At 46.0% G+C, this 22,828-nt stretch overlaps 1 protein-coding gene across 4 annotated transcripts; it reads right to left on the bottom strand.

Moving 5' to 3' along the window:
* Positions 1-13,658: 13,658 nt before the first annotated feature.
* On the bottom strand, positions 13,659-17,676 carry LOC123134443 (uncharacterized). Of its 4 annotated transcripts, XM_044553695.1 has the most exons (5): positions 16,313-17,676; positions 15,240-15,568; positions 15,092-15,143; positions 14,539-15,013; positions 13,659-13,963 (listed from the first exon to the last, which is right to left on the bottom strand). In XM_044553695.1, exons 1-2 carry the CDS (start codon positions 17,584-17,586, stop codon positions 15,538-15,540), a joined length of 1,305 nt encoding a protein of 434 aa, XP_044409630.1. In that variant the 5' UTR covers positions 17,587-17,676; the 3' UTR covers positions 13,659-13,963; positions 14,539-15,013; positions 15,092-15,143; positions 15,240-15,537. The 4 variants fall into 4 exon arrangements, with proteins under 4 accessions (XP_044409630.1, XP_044409631.1, XP_044409632.1 ...); XM_044553696.1 differs by lacking the exon at positions 14,539-15,013; XM_044553697.1 differs by lacking the exon at positions 13,659-13,963 and having other exon boundaries at positions 13,971-15,013; positions 15,240-15,528.
* Between the last annotated feature and the right edge of the window lie 5,152 nt (positions 17,677-22,828).

Genomic DNA, 22,828 nt, shown 5'->3' on the forward strand with positions numbered 1-22,828 from the left:
TTGGTGTTTGCATCAAATTGCATGTTTAAAGTTTATTATGTACTCCCTCCGTTCCAAAATAGATGACCCAATTTTGTACTGAAGTTAGTATAAAGTTGGGTCATCTATTTTAGAACGGAGGGAGTAGTTCATAAACAAAAGTTTGTCCTTTCTCAATTTAAGTTTTCAGTTGTACAACCAAGTTCCTTATTCATACCATGTAAATTAAAGTATACAGAGCAAGTGATCTTCTTTTGCACTACATGTATGCTTCTGTTCTTCATCCGTAATCCAGTGGTGTAGTGAACCTACCCACTACAACACAATGTCATATTCTGCAATGTCTTAACTATGAACAATGTCATATCATTCTACTACTCCCTCCGTCTGAAAATACTTTTCATTGAAATGGATGTATCTAGATGTATTTTAGTTCTAGACACATCCATTTTGATGACAAGTAATTCCGGACGGAGGGAGTATTATTTAAACCGTCTCTTTATTTGCCAATCTGAAATGGGATAAATGGACAGCACACTAACAATTGATACTTATGAGTTCTTGATCTGTAATCCAGTGGTGTCGTGAAGCTGCCAACTCCTTCACAATGTCATTTCCTGCCATGTCTTGACCTGAACAATACCATATTGTGTTAATGCAATTTTAAATTGTGTCACTTTATTTGTCAGTAAGAAATGTGATGAATTGTCAGCACTGATACTTTTATGTGCAAAACCTGTCATCTGTCTGCTTGTTTATCTTTCAGAGTGAGTAAGATTTAAGTGTTGAACAAGCGCAGTCTCATCATCTTGCTCAGCTGCTTGCGCTGCAGCTCCCCAGCAGGGCTAACCTTTCTTGAACTCTATTGAAGTGTTGTCGGTTTTGTATATTATTTTGTCGGCGTGTTTATTTGCACTGGTGGCGATCTTTGATGCCCAGTGTATGTAATCTGCTGTCTGCTTGTGCTTTATTATCATAGTGGCGAACTTTGATGCCCGGTGGATGTAATATGCTGTAATTTCTTTATTGTATAGTCTAGGTCTTTTCTTATTCACGATGTTGTAGTTATTTTACTGTCTTCACAATAAACCAGCCAAACCGTAAAATTACAGTACATAATCGGGCCGTCATGCAATCACGATGTAGGTTGGGCCTGAAACGTGCCGAACAGCTAACGGGCCGGCAGCAGCCCGAAATGAACCCTGGCCCATGACTGTGCGAATCAAATCACGGGCTTTTAACAGGCCAAAATTGTCTCGGTCCTTGTTTGGCCCAATCATATATCGGCTGCGAGCAGGCCGGATGCAAACCGGGCCGTAGTTAGGCCCAACTATATGACGGGCATTTAACAGGCCGAAATTAATATAGGGCCGAAATGTTAAACGGGTCCTTAAGAGGCCAAAACTAATGTCAGGCCGAATTACTAAGTGGGCCTCTAGCAAGTGGGCCCAAAAGCATAGTGTCTAGTTGACGGGCCAAATCTGATATGGGCCATAATTGAGCCCATAGCCTCTTAAAGGGTCGTACCTGATCTGGGCCGTAATTTGGCCCAGAACATGGTAGGCTTTTAACGGGCCGGATCTCATATGGGCCACTATTAGGACCGGAACGTGGCAGGCCATTAATGGACCGGATCAAATATGGGCCGGCATTTGGCCCAAAACATGGCAGCCAGTTAATGGGCCGGCCTACTAGGGCCCTCAAATTCTTGTGGGCCTATAGCTGGGCCGGCCTGTTAATGTCAGCGAAATCTCGTGGGCCTTTAGCCGGGCCGGCCCATTATGATCGGCAAGAATCTTGTGGGCCTTTACCTGGGTCGGCCCATTATGGCAAACAAAAATCTTGTTGGCCTTTACCTAGGCCGGCCCATTATGGCCCACGAAATCTTGTGGGCCGTTAGCTGGGCCAGCCCATTATGGCCCGCAAAATATCGTGGGCCATTAGCTGGGCCGGCCCATTATGGTCCGCAAAATCTTGTGGGCCTTTAGTTGGGCCGGCCCATTTAAACTTGATGGGCCGGTCCACGTGTCAACATATCATAGGCCCGTCTCGCCCATTGGATGATGATTTTACACGTGGAAAATCCCCATTGGTCGGGGCTGTTAACGGATTATCGGATCCAAAACCTGACCCGATAGCTTAACGGCGTTCCGTTACGGTGGATGCCACGTGTCGGTCACCCTTGACGAAAGCACTTCTGTGACGCGCGATTTACCGTCATGGAAGTGGACACTTCCGTGATGATAATTTTGGTAATGTCATGGAACACTTCCACGACAACATAGGTATGACTATCTTGATTGTGTCATAAATTTGTCATGGATGTACATGCATGACAAAAAACGCGACCTACTGTGACAAACACGTATCATCAAGGAAGTGTATTTTTTTTGTAGTGAATGGTGCCACGGCAACATATCGGTTCCGATAACCCATGAAGATACTGGTGCAAAAGAAGGTGTGGATGTGCGAAACATGCAAAAGATGGTGGGGTGATCCCGGTTACCGCGTTCCCACGGGTCGATGGCATGGCAAACGAGGAGAAATGTGCAATGACAACTTGGGCATGGTGCAAACATATGGTTCATCTCACACAACATGCATTCGTCCATGGGTCATCGTCTCGGCGGTTATACCTTTGAAGTGTGCATTTTCGGGGCGGAACGAGTTCGTCGACGAAGTAGTGGTACACGGGCAGTAGTGGAAGTAATCGTTCTTGCGACGGTAGTGGAAGTAGTTGTTCACGAACGTCGTGGAAGTAGTTGTTCATGGCGACGGTAGAGGTACTCACGATCTTGGCGACGGTAGTGGTACATCTCGTAGTGGAACTTGGTGCATCCACGGTCTTCGGGCGTAGTGGTACTCATTCCGTAGACGAACTTGACGGGACATGGTTGTCATGGTACTTGACGTGTCACCATGTAGTCGTGCGCTTGTCGGAGAGGATCTTGGCGCATCCAAAGCGAAGCAACACAAAAGGGCCTCAGGTCTCGGTAGTCAATGAACAGAGGCCGCCATGGATGGAGCTGCGAGTAGAGGACGAACAACCTAGGTAAACAAATGTGCCCTTGAACTTGTAGTGGCGCCGAGCTGGATGGAGCTCAACTCCTGGTGAGGAAGCGATGCTGGGGGCTAGCTGAGCCGAGGCTAGACCGGTGGGGCCAGCAGGAGAGGCGGAGGCGAGCTTGCTGACGAGGCGACCATGGCATCAGCGGGGGCCAGCGGGAGGTGCGGCAGCAAGCATAGCAGCAGCTACAGCGAGGCAGCGGCGCCATGGTGGGCTCGTAGTGGAGGCAGGGAAGGAGCCGTGCGAGGGAGGAGGTCGAGGCCGGCGGCGACAGAGCTTGGTGGCGGGGACTTGAAGCATGGCTCTGACAGCGCCGAGAACAGTGAAGCCGGGTGGATCTGGTCGGTCGGCGCCGGATCCGAGCAATCGTCAGCGCGAACGGAGCTCGGGGTGGAGGAGCTTGGGCGCGGGACGATGGCCTGGTGGCGTTTCTGTTGCCGATCGGGACGAAGAAGGAGGTCAAGCAGGTGATGGGATCGGGCGCGATGCGGGTGTGCCGGCGGGCACGGGAACGAGAGGAAGAGATGGGGATCGGGAGAGAATGTGGTGAGGGGCTAGGGTTAGGTTTAGGTGGGGCGGCTGGGATGCTGGTTGGACCTTGATCTGCTGGGCCAGACCGCGGAGAGGGAAAAGGCCAGAGGCCTGGTCGGCTGTTGTTGCTGGCATCTGTCTCTCTCTTTCTCACTTCTTCAAATCTCTCACAAAAACAGAAAAGCAAGGAAAGAAAAGGAGAGAAAAGAAATGAGTGGACAAGAATTTGGGCAAGGGGATTATTTTCCCGGACTCACAAAAATGCGCTTGTTCCAAGAAAAATGGTGTGGACAAGATTGCAGGAATTAAATTCAAACTCATTTGAAATTCAAATGGGTTTGAACTAGGACTAGGTTTTTGAAGTGTCCAAAAATGTTGAGGATTTCGGTAGGGCTCCGGAAATTGACGAAAGAAATTATGGGCAAGGTTGGAGACCAAGAATTGAGATAACAACGGCATGGGATATTTTGCAAGTGGGTTATGATTAATTCCAAATAAATGGAATAATTTTATTCTAGCTCCCTAATAATAGTAGGAGACATTGGAATATGTTTTAAAGAGAAATCACCATGTGAGTTCCCTCGATTTAAATAGATCAAAAGATCTATGCAATTTCTTTAGTTGAGGTTTTAAAAATTAAATGGCATGCTGGCATGATGACATGATGCAATGCAAAAATAAAAGAGCAAGCACAAAAGAAACACACGGCGATAACAAAATAACTGGGCGGCGTCTGGAGCGTCGGCCTCGGGGCGTTACAACACTCCACCACTACAAGAGGATCTCGTCCCGAGATCTAGGATGGCACCGGAGAGAAACGGAAGAGGAAGAGAGGAGGTAAAACTAAGTTGCTTCTTCGGCCAATGAGTGAAACCAAAGAACCTAGAGAGGTCGAAAAGTTGAAAGAAAGAACACAACGGAGTTGAACACAATTGAGAGCACTGCGGTAGAAAAATAGAAACAAGGAACACCATTTGAACCTTGGAGGTTGCAAAGCTATGAATGACGAGTACAATGGACAAGAAGGAATTGGAACCACTCTGGTTAAAATAAGATGAGAGAGGAAGAATTCGGGCAGCACTCCGGTTGAAAAGAGATGCAAGACTTGATAAGATGAAAAGAACTTGAAGAGATGACACAACACTCCAGTTAAATGGATAAGCATGAAAAGAACACGATCCTCAATTGGAGATGATGAGTGAAGATAGCAACATCACAATGCCACTGGAAGAAAGAATAGAAGATAGATTATTGGAATAATAGAATGGAGAAGAAAATGCCAACTTGGGCCACAAATGAGCTTGGAAAGCATCCTTGCAAAGAAGAATTGAATGGAGTTGTTTGAAAATCAACAACAAAAATCAACTTGGGCTTATGGAAAACTTCTCAAAATAGAGGTGAAATTCTGCCACTACGGAAACAAATAATATAATTGATAACACCAACGAGATGACAAAACTTCTTCCACCAAGATGATAGAGAGATAACTTGGACCATTGATAATCACTACAATAGCAACATTCCTTAGGGAAGGCTTTAAGTGAAATCTATACCAAGATAACTCCAACGAAGAGATTGATGGATTTAAAATACCTCGTTCTTAACAACATGTGAATCACGAAACATAAATGGAAATTGTCAAGAATGATATAACACCATCTCAAAAGATAAGGTAGGAGAATTGCACTTTGGAATGGAAGATGAAGAATGCTTGAACGCCTCAAAACAAAACATGTGTTGAGCACGATGTTTAATTTTGAGTATAGTCTGGCGGATCATAACCTCAAGAGAAATCTTGAAGAAAAATGAAGAATGAAAGGAATACTTGACGAACCACCATGTAGAGCCTCCATGAAGAACACCAGTAATAAAAGGATGATAAAAAGAAAGAGAAGTTGAGAACACAAGGTGAAGCCTTGCGATGATTTAGATGGAGCTTCGTGACGAGATAATGCAGAAAACATGGAACTCTGGAAAGAAAAGATGAAGCATGTCGAACCGAGAAATGTGACGTGATGAACAACTCTGGGAAGAAGAAACTAGATCACTTGGATGAAGCAATAATAAGAATTACGTTATGCGTATCCTTCACCAATTTAAATTGATGACAAGCAGCGGATTTGGCATGCCACTTATTCTTCTTGAAAAGATTGACGAGAGAAATAGCGCAACTTGGGAAGGTCTTCCACGAACCACCGGTGGGGTTTGGAAACAACGAATGAATTGATATGATAACATAGAAAGTGAAATCTTGAACGATCCACCGTAAAAATTGGAAAAGAGAGTAGCAAGGGCACAATTCATCGGAAAGAGTTGGAAAACGAATGAAGATACTTGAGGGGATTTAGATACATGAGAACGAAGAGATCATGAACTGATTAGAGGATATTTGAACGATGTACCGGTAAGATTTGGAGAACGATAGCTACATGTTGAGAATGAAGAATTATGACATGATGGCCTTCGGAGGAAAGAAATGGAAACAACTCATGAAATGCTCCGGATGGTAAGAAAAGAATTGTCACAATCAAAAACAATTATGAGGATGGCATGAAGCTAGAACCATGAATCTCCGGAAGAACGGTTAAGAATTTAAGAGGAAATCTTCTTTGGTCTTCAAAATCCGAGAAATGACGACGAGAAACACCACCATAGATTGTTGAGATACTCCGGGAGAATGAAAAACACAGAGTTTGAGCCAACAATGAAAAATAATTTGAAAGACCTTGGAGAAAGACATTTGACTGATGATAATTCATTCTTACGTCAAACTTTGCAATGAATTTGAGAATAACTCCGGAAAGAATTAGAAGAGTCAGGTAAGATCCTGGAAAAAGACCTGGGTTAGGCCCACTCAAAAGAAAATACCGTTGAACGATTTTGAATAGAGATTGCACCGGTTGAATTAAATGACTTGAATGAGAGAAAAAACCTCAAAGTACTCAAACGGATTAAGAATGGAAAAATGATTCTTCTGTGATATCTTTAGCACTCAGATACGAATAGAGAGAGGTGGGCAATTAAGAGGTGCACCGACATGGGAAACATTTGAAACGAGGAAAGGATATGATCGACAAATCTTGAATTGAATCCACCGGGGAAGAAAAGAGAATGAAGAATAATGAACTTAAAGCTCCGTTAGTATCTTCTTGAGAATCACCGGATAAGAACATTGCCAGAAAAGAATGGAGAGACTTCCCATCAATAAAAGGATACTTGCTTAAATATATGAGTCCTTGAAGAAAAGGGGTGGGAGGGTGGGAAAACAAAGACAACTTGGGGCAAATGGAATGGATACCGTTGAGAAAAAACTTAGAATTGATCTTGCAGATGTTGAAATGATCGAATCCTCTTGAAAAGAAGCACATCGGTTGAAAAAGAACTGCATGACAACCTCGATGATTAAGAATGATTAGCACTCCCATAGAAATATGAGAACACCATTTAGGGAAGGTATGGAATCAACACTTTGACATCGAAGCAACTCGAATACCACAAATAAAACAAAACAAAGGATTTGGCTTGCAGAATAAGCCGGAACAAACATATGATAGAGATTCCATCCGAAGTTCTCGTGATGGGGCCCACACGGGCTCGATTGTACAGCACCATCATGTACAAGGCAGTGCACATGACATACGAAGTGTCCCTGAATCGGCATAGCCAAGGATTCTTTAAGACACAACGAGACCACTGTAAAAACGACCGTGGATAGGCGGACCACTAGACGTCGAACCCCAATCTCATATCATGCATCTGTCGGAAAGAAAAAAAACTAGAGCTACTTGAATTCCCACCTATAAAACTCCCGAAACTTTCTGGTTATGCAATCTGGTGTTGGGGATACAGGGGTAGCAATATATCTCACCCAAACTAACAATCCCTACATCCAGCTGTATCCATCCATCAACACATAACCAAGAAACCTTCAGAAATCGTGTACCTCAACCTTCGAAAAGCATCCGTTATAAGAGCTATGGCAATACTCCCGAACTCCCCAGTACTTGGTGGCATCGAGGTTATCGCACCAACACCTGCATAAAAGAGATTTTCGATGTCGGCAAAACTCAGGTATTGCAGAACTGCAATGATAAAATTGTGACGACAACACCTCGGAGCTCAACTCCCCGGGACACTTCCACAACCCCTAAATGTCAGGAGGCACCAAGAACAATGTTCTCGTCATAAGAATATCAGAACGATCCCAAGATACCCGCGTGATCCTAAAAAAAATTGGTGAAATTTGAGGTGAGGAAAGACAAAACATCTACGTCAGGAGGCCTCACCAGAGCGACGAAGGGACTGAGGAGTAAAAAGAATCCTACTCTCCAATATATATAATCCTAAGACTCAAAACATTTTTGTTCTAGACTCAACAACGTCAGCGATTCGATCAAGCAGGGGGCTCCTAAGTCGGGGATGGCTCTGATTATCAACTTGTAACACCCACGATGCGGCTATATCTCCCACGTGTCGGAGCACGACTTAGAGGCATAACCGCATTGTGGTTTTGTCGCAAGAAGGGTCATCTTCACACAATCCCATGTAATGAACAAGAATGGGATAAAGAGTTGGCTTACAATCACCACTTCACACAATGAACATATAATAAAATCATACATCAATCAGAGTACACACATAGTCTGACTACGGACGAAGCCAAAAGAAAAGAAGATAACCCAACTGCTAGATCCCCGATCGTCCCAACTGGGCTCCACTACTGATCAACATGAAATGAAACATAGCAACGACCAAGATCTTCGTTGAGCCCCCATCTGAGCTCGGTTGCATCACCTGCACTAGTATCATCGGCACCTGCAACTATTGTGATAGTATCTGGTGAGTCACAAGGACTCAGCAATCTCAAAACCATGGGTATCAAGACTAGCAAAGCTTAGTGGGTAAAGGAATGGATAAGTGGTGAGGTTGCAGCAGCGTCTAAGCATATATGGTGGCTACCATACGCAAATAAGAGCGAGAAGAGAAGCAAAGGAACGGTCGTGAAGCTAGCAATGATCAAGAAGTGATCCTGAACTCCTACTTACGCCAAACATAACCCAAGACCGTGTTCACTTCCCGGACTCTGCTGAAAAGAGACCATCACGGCTACACACGCGGTTGATGCGTTTTAATTCAAATCTGGTGTCAAGTTATCTACAACCGAACATTTACAAATTCCCATCTGCCACATAACCGCAGGCACGGCTCTCGAAAGTTTATACCCTGCAGGGGTGTCCCAACTTAGCCCATCACAAGCTCTCACGGTCAACGAAGGATATTCCTTCTCCCAGGAAGACCGATCAGTCTCGGAATCCCGGTTTACAAGACATTTCGACAATGGTAAAACAACACCAGCAAAGCCACCCGAATGTGCCGACAAATCCCGATAGGAGCTACACATATCTCGTTCTCAGAGCACACCGGATTGTCCAAACTTCCGGTAGGCCAGCCCAGAGTTGCCCCTGGTGGCCACCGGCGGCTGACAGGTTGGACCAACACTCACGACGAGCACTGGCCCGGGGGGTAAAATAAAGATGACCCTTGAGTCTGCAGAACCCAAGGGAAAAAGGCTTAGGTGGGAAATGTTAAAACCAAGGTTGGGCCTTGCTGGAGGAGTTTTATTCAAAGCGAACTGTCAAGGGGGTCCCATAAATCACCCAACCGCGTAAGGAACGCAAAATCAAGGAACATAACACCAGTATGACGGAAACTAGGGCGGCAAGAGTGGAACAAAACACCAGGCATAAGGCCGAGCCTTCCACCCTTTACCAAGTATATAGATGGATCAATTAAATAAGAGATATTGTGATATCCCAACATAATCCTGTCCATCATGGAGCAATCTTCAACTTCACCTACAACTAACAACGCTATAAGAGGGGCTGAGCAAAAGCAGTAACATAGCCAAGCAACGGTTTTGCTAGGAAGGGTGAAAAGGTTAGAGGCTGACATGGCAATATGGGAGGCATGGTAAACAAGTGATAGGTAACACAGCGTAGCGATAGAACGAAGCAACTAGCAAGCAAAGATAGAAGTGATATCGAGGGTAATGGTCATCTTGCCTGAGATCCCGCAAGGAAGAAGAATGAAACCATGAAGAAGACAAACGGACGTAGTCGAACGAATCCTCACAACTCCGGAACGAAACCGAAGCTAACAAGAGAAGCAAACCGGAAAGAAGCAAACAACATGGTAAACACACAAGTATAAACATGTCATGATGCACAAACAGGTATGATGCATGTCCAGTTTAAAGAGGCATGGCATGGCAATACGCACAAACAACATTACAAGTTAAGTGGAGCTCAATATGCAACGAGTTGCATGAAACACCACATCAATTATTTGGTTCTCTCTCGTTTAGGAACACAACAATATTACATGTTATAAACATGGCAAGAGGTGAAACATAATTAAACTAACTATTTAGGCAAGTTTAAATGAGGCCGGAAACAACAAACAACAATTCCGGAAATCCCCATATGTTATTTAGCAATATAAAGCAAACACAATTTTAACCATTTAAATGTTGTTAACATGATGCGGATGACATAATCAAGGTTTATGCAATTTTTCATGACAATGTTGACATGAGCATGTTATGTAGCATTTGGTCACCGTGATGGAAAGAAGAGGTGCCATGGCGATGAATCTGATAATGGTGCCACGGCAACATATCGGTTCCGGTAACCCATGAAGATACCGGTGCAAAAGAAGGTGTGGATGTGCGGAACATGCAAAAGATGGTGGGGTGATCCCGGTTACCGGGTTCCCACGGGTCGATGGCATGGCAAACGAGGAGAAACGTGCAATGACAGCTTGGGCACGGTGCAAACATACGGTTCATCTCTGACAACATGCATTCGTCCACGGGTCATCGTCTCGGCGGTTATACCTTTGAAGCATGCATTTTCAGGGCGTAACGAGTTCGTTGAGGAAGTAGTGGTACACGGGCCATAGTGGAAGTAATCGTTCTTGCGACGGTAGTGGAAGTAGTGGTTCACGGATGTCGTGGAAGTAGTCATTCATGGCGACGGTAGAGGTACTCACGATCTTGGCGATGGTAGTGGTACATCTCGTAGTGGAACTTGGTTCATCCACGGTCTTCGGGCGTAGTGGTACTCATTCCGTAGACGAACTTGACGATACATGGTTGTCGTGGTACTTGACGTGTCACCATGTAGTCGTGCGCTTGTCGGAGAGGATCTTGGCGCATCCAAAGTGAAGCAACACAAAAGGGCCTCAGGTCTCGGTGGTCAATGAACAGAGGCCGCCATGGATGGAGCTGCGAGTAGAGGACGAACAACCTAGGTGAACAGATGCGCCCTTGAACTTGTAGTGGCGCCGAGCTGGATGGAGCTCAGCTCCTGGTGAGGAAGCGATGCAAGGGGCTAGCTGAGCCGAGGCTAGACCGGTCGGGGCAGCAGGAGAGGCGGAGGCGAGCTTGCTGACGAGGCGACCATGGCATCAGCGGGGGCCAGCGGGAGGTGCGGCAGCAAGCATAGCAGCAGCTACAGCGAGGCAGCGGCGCCATGGTGGGCTCGCGGTGGAGGCAGGGAAGGAGCCGCGCGAGGGAGGAGGTCGAGGCCGGCGGCGACAGAGCTTGGCGGCGGGGACCTGAAGCATGGCTCCAACAGCGCCGAGAACAGTGAAGCCGGGTGGATCCGGTCGACCGACGCCGGATCCGAGCAATCGGCAGCGCGAACAGAGCTCGGGGCGGAGGAGCTTGGGCGCGGGACGACGGCCTGGTGGCGTTTCTGTTACCGATCGGGACGAAGGAGGTCGAGCAGGTGATGGGATCGGGCGCGATGCGGGTGTGGCGGCGGGCACGAGAACGAGAGGGAGAGATGGGGAACGGGAGAGAGTGTGGTGAGGGGCTAGGGTTAGGTTTAGGTGGGGCGGCTGGGCTGCTGGTTGGAGCTCGATCTGTTGGGCCAGACCGCGGAGAGGGAAAAGGCCAGAGGCCTGGTCGGCTGTTGTTGCTGGCATTTATCTCTCTCTTTCTCACTTCTTCAAATCTCTCACAAAAACAGAAAAGCAAAGAAAGAAAAGGAGAGAAAAGAAATGAGTGGACAAGAATTTGGGCAAGGGGATTATTTTCCCGGACTCACAAAAATGCGCTTGTTCCAAGAAATATGGTGTGGACAAGATTGCAGGAATTAAATTCAAACTCATTTGAAATTCAAATGGGTTTGAACTAGGACTAGGTTTTTGAAGTGTCCAAAAATGTTGAGGATTTCGATGGGGCTCCGAAAAATGACGAAAGAAATTATGGGCAAGGTTGGAGACCAAGAATTGAGATAACAATGGCATGGGATATTTTGCAAGTGGGTTATGATTAATTCCAAATAAATGGAATAATTTTATTATAGCTCCCTAATAATAGTAGGAGACTTTGGAATATGTTTTAAAGAGAAATCACCATGTGAATTCCGTCGATTTAAATAGATCAAAAGATATATGCAATTTATTTAGTTGAGGTTTTAAAGATTAAATGACATGCTGGCATGATGACATGATGCAATGCAAAAATAAAAGAGCAAGCACAAAAGAAACACATGGCGATAACAAAATAACTGGGCGGCATCTAGAGCGTCGGTCTCGGGGCGTTACACTGGAGGTCCTCCTCGAGCCGAGTCCGGGCCTCGGTGATGTTGGAGGCGTCGATGTCGGTGCCGAAGAGGACGCGAAGGCTCTGCATCCTGGCGCACAACGGGTTGGGCGAGACGGCCCGATCCGCTACGGCCCTGGATTCGGCGGCCTTCCTTGCCGCGCTCGACGAGGAAGAGGCGCCGGTGTCGGTGACGAAAACCTCCACGCGGAGGTCCATCGCCCCGGGAAAGAGGGGAGTCAGAAAAGTCAAATACCTCACTGGGGTACTCATCGGCCGCAGGCACATCGGAGATGCGCAACGCGGCGAAGGAGGCGGCGAGCGCATGGATGACGTCGTCCGCCAGCGTGACGGGCTCGTCGGAGTCGGAGAGAAGCCTCGTGTGAAGCATGCTCCCGGCCAGGACCTCGAGCTGCCCCATGGTGGGCGCCAAGTATCATGGTGGGCGCACGACAGATGCCAAGGGATGGCTAAAGAAAGGAGGAGGCTCGAGGGCAGTGGTGGGCTTCAGAGGCGAGGTTGGCATGAGCGAGCGCGGGACGCAAGACATACCCAGGTTCGAGGCACTCCGGAGAGATAACACCCCTAGTCCTGCTGAGTGTGGTTGATATGCAACAGTACAGAGTTGCTCCTAGAGCTGTATTGAGGAAGAGGGAAGGCATGCCAAGGCTCGGGTTGCCCCTTCCCCTGGTGTATGGGTGGAGTGTTGCTAGCTGTGGATCTCTCTACCGTATGCTTGCTTAGTTGCTTGTTTGTATGCATGAGGGCTCCTGAGGGGTTTTATAGGTCAACCTCCCAGGGATACAACGGTAATGTTACAAGGCGTAGGGCCGGGTTGTCAGCGTCTGGGAATCCGAAGCTAGGACCCGCCAGGTGTCAGGGCTCGCCGGGTTCTCCGGACGCGGGCCCCGCATGCCTAGGGGCACTGTTCGCCGTCTTGTCGGTCGTCGGGGAGTGGCTGGGTTGAGTCGGGTACAGGTCGCCGCTTGCTGGCGTCAGCAATGACGATGGGTGCACTGTTGCCACGCCGGCCCCGGTCAGCGGGTAGGTGGGGGGCACTGTCGCCATGCCTCGGCTGTCCGAAGGCATGAGCGGGGCATTGTTGCCTCGATCATCGATAGTTGAAGACTCGTCCCATCGTACGGTCTGGATGGGACGGGAGCTGACGCGTGACCAGGTTGAGAAACACGCCAAGGGGAAGCTGACTTGTTGGGAAAGTCTTGGTGTGCCGAGTTCGACCGCCTTGAGCTAGCCGTTGGGGCCGAGTTGAGGAGTACAACAGGGTTGGAGAGTTTGACCGGGTTAAGGGGCTTGGCAGGGTTGAGCGACCCGGCCAAGCGCGAGGCGGCTTGAGGGGCGATGCTGGCCCCGTTGTTTTTGAAAAGGATTCAGGTTCCGTTGCCTGTCCGGGGTTCATCCCCCGACAAATACAGGGTTCATCCCCCGACAAATACGCACGAATATGCGTATCATATATCATATATTAAAGAAGAATGGGTAAAGAAGCCCGAGTCCAGCAGAGGTGTTTACAACTCTCACGCCTCACCCACCTCTTGAGGCACAATATCTCATATATCCTGCCACAAAGACATCTTGGCACTTGCCAGCCAAAATACACCACTGTAAATCATAATCATAGACATGTCCACTAAAGCCATGATAATAAAGTGTTACATGCAGGACAGTCATATATTATTTCTGCAGTGTTTATGTTCACTTGGGTTGAAGCAGCAGTACGAGTAGGTGGAGCAGCAGGAGAATCCAAGACATGCTTGCTGCAGGAAAAAAAAAAAGCAAAGTGCTGATATATTAGCACTGAAATAAAGTGAATTAACTAAATACTGAAAATAAGTATTCTTACTGCAATACTAAAGTGCAAAAAAACAAATACAAAAAAAAAATCCTGCTACTCCACAGCCCCACTAACACTATTTCAGTATTACTAGATAACGGAATGACAGATATACAAGTAAATATTATTGTGACCACGTTTAACTATTAGTCGTGCTGTGCAACAAAGCTTTCGAGTAATTTAGAACTTGTTCATTCAGATTCAATTGACTCCGTAAGCAAGACAATGGTAGCAAGTGAATCAGTGAATTGACAAAATAAAAAACTACTTAAAATATAAATCAACTTATAATCCAGTCTGATTCGTGTTGGAGTTGCCCTAATAAGCAATAACACAATAACTATTGCAACCACTAATTCAAAACTTCCAAAATCACCCTGCACTAACCCATCAACATTGTGTCCCTATAAACCATAAACCATATACAGCCTGTGACGAATCAAAATCCAAAATAAGAATGTTGTGCCTTTTGACAAAAAAAAGTGTAAACATGATTACATGAATGCTCCCACAAGGTGCTAGACTCTCCAAGATGTAACTGATGTTAGGCAAGCATAGCAGTCAATTTCCACATTTTTGTGCCTCTTCATTTATCATGGTCTCCAATTAGACGACAGACACATCTACATTCCCTGCCAACGATAGTACATCCACCAGTACTCCATAGAACGAATAAGTAAATTAAAAACCAATAACAAAGTTACAGCCTTTGAGCTCTGGTGTCATGCAGTTGAGCTAAAATTATATGCAAAGAGCACAGAAAACAGAAATGGCAAGCTTAATCCACCCTCACGCCACTCATCGAACCACATGGTGACGATCATTTCATTCCCAGATCAAACTGTGCCTCATGCAACCAGCATTTGGCACACAAAAAGGCCATTTGTATACCCCCTCCAATCCCATAATTCACATGTAAGTGAGCCAATACAGGATCCATTTCTGACATGGACCTAGGAGGAAGCTAATCGTTCTGCAAAACATGTGTGCAGAAAACCATGAGGCGTAAAATCATTAGTGAAGGCAGGGTGCAGGATTTCTTAATTCTCACCCAAGAGGTTCCCACCATGTGAACTACACGCCCTACTGAACCAAACCCTTCACTGCAGTCAAACAGAGACCAAGAATTAGTTAGTATGTGTTGGACTCAACCATCATCAGCAAAAACAATATGAAATAATGAGTGCATAAAAACTTACCACATCATAAGTACCGCACTACAAATCCCATGGACTGAACATAATCTTCACAGCTCAAGCAACATCAAATTACTAAGCTGACAGCTCCATATAACACAAAGGTACAAAACTAGCAGGCGTGGAACATATATTGTGCCGAAATACCAGTGGGAAATATCATGCGGGAAATATCATGCAATGTGTTTGGCTCCAGGCCCCCCATTTCATCCTCTCATTGATCATATTCTCCATTTCTTACCTCTTAGATGGTACTGAGTTGATGCTATCTTCATAGAACAGCAAGTGCTTTCTGTTATCATCAAGAGGGAATTACAAATAAATATATGTCCCTGACAAATAAAGTGTCTGTAAAGGTCTGGTTTTATGTGTTTTAGAAAGTACGGACCATATATGATAAAAGGGTAGTAACAGTATATAACCAAACAATTGTAATCCACATCCACCCACCTAAATATAATAAACAATGAAGCAAGAAGAGAATATGTGAATGCTAGCACCTGACGTCACTACTAACTGGAACAGCATACCATCTAAACATAGTTGAATTGGATATAGAATCAAAAAATTTAAATCTTGTTACCACAGATACCAGGTCATATTAGGTGCATTTATAACTCAGGAATATAATGGAATGGTAGATATACAAGTAAACATTATTGTGACCACGTTTAACTATTAGTCGTGCTGTGCAACAAAGCTTCTGAGTAATTTAGAATTTGTTCGTTTAGATTCAATTGACTCCGTAAGCAAGACAAGGGTAGCAAGTGAATCAGTCAAGAATCAGTCAATTGACTCAACAAAATCCACTTAAAATATAAATGCAGAACATTGTATAAAGGGTGGAAACAACTCACAGCGGCTAAAATAAGTTGTTTCTTTTGTGTTATTATATCAATTGCAGATGTTGCTATTTGAAGTAACAGCAACTGGTTCTCATTCTTAGCCTAGTTGTCATAGTTTTATAACAAAATTCAAATTCAAATTCAGCCAATGTTGGCAACACGGAGAAAGCAACAAAATTGAGTGCAAAAATGAAAAGTGTGCCCAAAAATAAATACGGAAGATGCAAGTACCAGGCGGGATCAACGAACTTCGGAAGTTCGGAGGGAAGGAATGACTGGAGATAACTGGACGCTTGCGAGACCATCTGGGGGTCTTTGCCTTGGATATCATTCTCTTCAATATATGGAACTACTGCGAGCACTTTGCGTCTAATCATGTCGATGGAAACCACTGAAACCTTGACAAGTTGATGTGACACTGGCTGAGACAATAGAAAGTGTACCACATTAGGCTCATCCATGCTTACATGTGGAAACGTCAGAACTTCGCGTGGCAGAGATTTATTGAGATCCCACAATTCAGCAGATGTGAGGAAAAAGACCAGATCCCACTTCATGCCACTATAGCCTGTTTTCCTTAGAACATGGTAAGCAATAGTAAAACCAGTTTCAGGGCTCAGTGGGCCGACAAGGTAACCATCCTCGCGATCAACATCAACAAACGTTAGCTCATGGGCGCCAAAGTAGCCTTTCGTCAAGCACACACTGCACTTTCTGTCAAGTACAGGGCGTTGCCTTAGGCGGCGGTTATGTATGGGCAGCCTCAGGTAAGAAATCTTGGGCCTTTCTTCGAATACCTCGCAGAATAAGACACCTCCTATACCATAGTTAACCCAGCATAAGTATTCGTTGAAGGGGATGACTCTATGGGTACCCCAAGCTTCCAAGTCACAGATTTCATCCGCTTCGTAAAGGATAGGAAGCCCCTCCTCAATCTCCCATGTATAGTCGGTATTTGACTTGGATCGGAGCACGCACAGATCCGCTTCCATCTTATCAGCCTTCACCAAGGGCCTGCGTAGGACGAGCTGCGCTATGGCAAAATCTTCATCACGGGACAACACGCCAACGGTGTCATCCCCAAACAGCCGTCGCATAGGTATCTCTGTCCCGTCCTCGTCATGCCATATCGTGGCGCAGAGTGGAATTCGCTCTAGTGCAAAGGGCGAGCTGTCAAGCGGGTCATACCGACTTCTGCAGATGAAGAAGTGCTCCACAAAGCCGAGCTTCCCCGGCTCAGGGGTGAACCTGAGTAGAAGAACACCACGGTGCGCTGCCACGGGAATGCACCCAGGGCATGCCTTAGGGCCGCACTTCCATTTGAGGTACATGCGGGAGGTTACCGGAGGCTTGGCGATGCGGAAGGAGATGGAGAACATGCCGTCCGGTGAGATGTCGCCTTCAATCGTGAAGGGGGCGGCGTCCTCGTCAAGGAAGGACTCGGCGTCATCCCTGCGGAAGACGAAACGATCGAGCATCATCCAGGTCGGGTCGGGGGCGGCCATGGGAGTGGATCGGCGGGACGGATTCTCCTAGGGTTTGAGTGGTGGATGTGACTGCGGGGAAGGGGGATTTGCGGTCAGTAGTAAGATCGAGGAGTTTTCTTTTTATTTTTGATGATTGAGGGAAAGTCGAGAGAGGAGTCCAGAGCCTCTAGCAGATCTTTTTTTTCCGAGAGAAAAAAAGTTCTATTCCACGGTAATAGGGTTACAATCAAGAGATAAAAGATCCTCTATACATGACGGACCACTATGTAGCCATACATTAGTAACACTCTCCGTATGACTATAAAAAGCTAACCGATCTGCGATCCTATTTTTATTTTGCTCACGCTTAATTTTCATAAGATTAAACTCTCTATTCACCATAAGATGTTTAATTTCAGCTACCAAATGCCCATAAGCTGATCGAGATAGGGCTTCCCCCGTCAAAGCCGACAATGCTTCTGAAGGATCTGATTGAACGACAATAGGCTCATTACTATGTTGCACCGCCAACACCATTCCTTACATCCATGCATGAAGTTCGGCCTCTAAAGCATCATTGCAATTAAATAAACACCGGTATGCAGCATACTTCCATCATGTTTTCTGAGAATCATAACAGCCGCCACTGAGCCATCACACATGGAAAACGCCCATCGACAGAGAGGGCGACCCGGTTCACTAATGGTGGAGGCCACGACATAGCAATTGTAACTTTGTTAACACATATATCCGGACATTCATACACTACTGGCATCTTCCCCTTAATTATATTCTCTGTGTTGTACCTCCGTGATAGATCAAGTGATAGCATGTACAGTAAGTCTCTAGATAATGAGCTAGATAATCAGCTGAAACATTCACAGAAGGGATCTCTTTACCATGCACAAGGTCACGCCTCATGGACCAAATTCTCCAAATAAGCATAATGATACGGTCACGTACTTCATCACGAGAATTAGCAAGTAAGTGTAGTAGCCACTCCCTTCCTTTGCCTCTAGCAGATCCTGTATATTCCATCCAAAGATATCGGATTACAGGATATCGCAAAATATTTTTTCACGTTTTTGCAGTATAATTTTTGTTTCGCTGGAATAGATCCCGTATAAATCCATGCAAAATAACACAGCACACCCTAACCATGAATACAAATTATAATTGGGTCCTCAGAATGCCAATATCCAGCAACTCTAGGACAAGTGCCCGTGCGTTGCACCGGGCGATAAAATTAATAGAACCTGCTCAGCGTGCCATTCTGCAACACTTCACATATCCAATTTTGACGAACAATAAGGTAACTGTCGTGAAATTGTCACGTCAGATGTCCTAGTGAAAGGACTTAGTCGTGGAGCCATCGCAACTAGGAAGTTTAAAAGGATTAATCGGGACAAAGGACACGGGGTTTATACTGGTTCGGCCCCTTACGGTGAAGGTAAAAGCCTACGATCCAGTTTTTGAGTGGGATTGCTTATGTCTTGATTACCAGGGAGCGAATCCGCTTGACCTAGTTCTTGATCTGATGCTACTTGCTCCGAACCGCCGCCGAGTCGTCTCTTTATATACAGAGGTCGACGCCCAGCGGCTCTTAGAGTCCCGGACGGCTCATAGACAGTGTCCGGCTCGGTCTCTGTCTATTCCTGTCTTACAATACAAGTTACATACATATGGCGATTTATCTCTACGGGCCTTGAGTCGCCTTTGGGCTTTGGGACCTTAGCTGAACTGCCATCTTCAAATGTCGTCTTGGGCTTCATATCCACGAGTCGCCATAGGTATAACCCGGCCCCTCCTGGGCGGGTCATACCTAATAGTTATATGTACAACATTAGGCCCCAGATTGATTTGAACGGGTTCATGTCAATTTTCAACACTTAGAAAAATTCTTCTGCTCTTCGTTTGAACAAAAGTTCTATAACCCACCATGATGTCATCTTCTGGATTTGCGATAACCCGCCATGACGTCAACTGCCATTAATGCATGTTTTGTCCAACATATCTCAACTGATCCTTATATTAATGACCATTCCGAGAATCAAGGCTTCTTAGCAGCTGGATAACCATATTTTCAGCCTCCTCGTTTTTCGCGCCCACTTATCAGTCTTCCCTTATAAATAGACCCGACCAGGTCTTTCCTCATTCTCCCCTTTCATGCGTCTTCTTCCTCTCGCAACCCTACTGCCGCTCCAGCTCCGCCACCGCTGCAAAGCACCTCGTCTTCCTCGACCTCGGCCGCTGCATCAACCTGAGTCGATCCAGAGAACGGCGGCGACCCTCCGCAGTAGATCTATAGCTGTAAGTCTTCACTTTTCCGCACCTCGGATCCGCATTAGGGTTTGCGAGTTCCTTTGTGTTCTTCGCTGTTCATCATGGTTTCTTCGTAGTTCCTCCACCACAACCTCTTTTGATCCAAAATAAATATAGAACTCTTGCGGTAGTTGTTTTGCGTCCATTTGTGATACTAGCGGATCCCTTTTTCCTGTAAAGAGGCCTCATTAGAACTCACGAACTCATCTGTACTAGTTTTTTAGGTCTAGAGTATTTTCTTTTTCTGAACAGTCGTTGATCCAAAATAATAGCTGCAGTCTGTGAAACTTGTTTGTGTAACACTTTGGCAAAAACTGTATTTTGTTAGATCCACCTAGTCATGGCGACTCTGGCTTAAAATTGCAATGCTCAAAGATAACCTTGACCACTCATGGCGGTTTAGATAACTTGACTGCCCATGGCGCTCATGGCGGCTTAAATAACTTGATATAATTAGCCGTATACCATTAGACCCCTTTATAAGCCGCCATCTTGAATATGCACTGTAATGTTTCTCTCCGGCTTAAATTTGAACTGGGAATTTTACTCTTTATTAGGCTTCCATCACAATGCCGCCCAAACAACCTACTTCATGCAATTGGGTCAAATCCATTGTCACAGATAGTACGCTTTATGACTTTGTGAAGACCGGCTATCTGCCAAAGAAGGAAGTTATGTCATATCGTGCTCCTGACCCGACGGAGGAAAAGCCTCAGCCCAAAGAAGGGGAGGTCATCGTCTTAACTGACCATATGAACCGGGGGTTCTCACCACCCGGCTCAAAATTCTTTAGAGACGTCCTGCACTTCTTTGACCTCCGTCCTCAAGACATCGGACCCAATTCCGTGTCTAATATTTGTAATTTTCAAGTGTTCAGTGAGGTATATCTTGGAGAAGAGCCCAGCTTACTACTCTTTACAGAGTTATTTTACTTGAACCGCCAGAACGAATGCGCCAGCGGACCTAGTCTAGAACTTGGCGGGGTCTCAATCCAACGACGGAGAGACGTCATTTTTCCTTATGCCAACCCACCAAGTCACCCCAAAGACTGGAACCAGACATGGTCCTATTGGCAAGACATTTCTCCGGCTAATGAGAACCCTCTGCCCGGCTTTCGTGCTCTACATCTTGACTCCAATCATCCACTTCCTGATAAGATAACAACCACCGAACGCCAGGCGCTCGCCCCCACCATGGCTAAAGTCAAGGCTCTTTTGGGGAATGGGCTAAATGATATCGACTTGGTCCGGGTTTGGCTTGCCTGGGAGATCATTCTGTTGAGCCGCCGCCCCAATCTGATGTGTACCTATATGGGCAAGAAGAATGACCCTCTACGGCACAACTCTGATGATTTGCCTGACCATGTTATTGATGACATGACAAAGTCTCTCCAGAATGAAAGCCTAGCAGACTGCGGTAAGGTGGGCTTAAGCCCCTTCTGTGAAGCTAACCCGGCTCCAGCGGTAAGCCGCCAATCTAAACAAATTACCTTCATCCTTTGATGTTTTGTCTGTACTCACACCTTTGCTGATTTTCACAGGCTGATGATAAATTCTTGAAGGCTAAATATGATCACGAGGCTGCGAAGAGAGCTAGGAAGGCCAAGAGAGCCGCCAGGAAAGAGGCGGCGAAGAAGAAGGGCAAGAAGGCTAGCGCCTATGACTTGCTTCGGCTAGAAGATACTTCTGAGTTGGATGTAGCCCTTGACTCTCTTGGCTCCTTTTTTAACCACCTTATTGACACTGATTATCATCAGGAGGACACAGGAACAAGTCATGGAAAGGATGAAGAGGTAACTATCATTTCCTCCGACTCCGAGCCTTTGCCAAGACAGTAAATCCAAAGAGTAACCCAGAAAGTAAGATTTTCACATCCCTTAGCTTATCAAGATCCTCAATGTCTTTTGAAGCGACAGATTCATGAGAGCCAGAGGCAGACTCGGACCAGCAAGGACGCGGAACTCTCCTCCGGCTTATCGAATACACCAAGGAAGCGCCGGAACGAGATCACCTCCAATTTCAATCCCTTTTATCCTTTGGTGGGTCTTACTCGTCAACCACTCAACTCTTCTAACTCGAATTATCAGGAAACTTCACCTTCCCCCAGCGACTCGACGCAGTCCAACTTGTCGGCTTTCAAAACCACTCCAGGGTAATGATGACTAACTTATCCTGTATTCATTTCAACTTTTATACTTATACTAATCTTTTGATCTTATGCAGCGGAAAAGAAAAGCCTAGCAAGAAGGCGAAGAAGAATAAGCCGACCGAAGAACCAATCTTCAAAGAGCCGGAACTCCAGACGGCCGCACCTGAGGCCTCTGTTCTTGATCCGCCACCTGAACTGGCTCATGACACGCCGTCGCCGACTGTTGATCCGCCTGCCGAACAAGCCGCCGATGGCTCTAAAAACCCGGAAGTCTCTAGCCCGGCCAAGACAGACAACCCACAAAATACTGATGTTGAGATTACCAGAACCGGCTACACTGAGCTGAGGAGACCCACAATGTTGGCCAAGTGTTCTGCCAAGGAGGAGCTCCTGGAATGCCGCAAGGTCCCGTTTGATGTTGCTGATTATACTCACATGAGCATTGGAGAAGTTTTTTCTGGCTATCTTAGCCAAGTACACAACAGTCGTGACGTCGAAATTGATATGGTGAAGCAAATGCACCAGAAGTTTGAGGTATAATCTCTTCCCTTCCTTGAATTATCCTTGCTATGCTAGCCCCCAAGTCTATTGCTTATGATGAATATGTTGTAGACTTATAACAAACATGTAAGCATTAGTGACATCCTTTGATCCAACCTGTAAAAATCTGGCTTAATTCGTAGTCCCCAAGGGCCGGTTTAATCAACCTGAATGAGCCGGTCCTTCACATGCTTTGTTTAGAATGTAGTTGTGTAGCTTTTAACAGCAATATGCATTAGCCCCCAAGTGCCAAGTGCTCTTGCTTGCAAAG

This window comes from Triticum aestivum, chromosome 6B, assembly GCF_018294505.1.
Source record: "Triticum aestivum cultivar Chinese Spring chromosome 6B, IWGSC CS RefSeq v2.1, whole genome shotgun sequence".
Lineage (NCBI taxonomy): Eukaryota > Viridiplantae > Streptophyta > Magnoliopsida > Poales > Poaceae > Triticum > Triticum aestivum.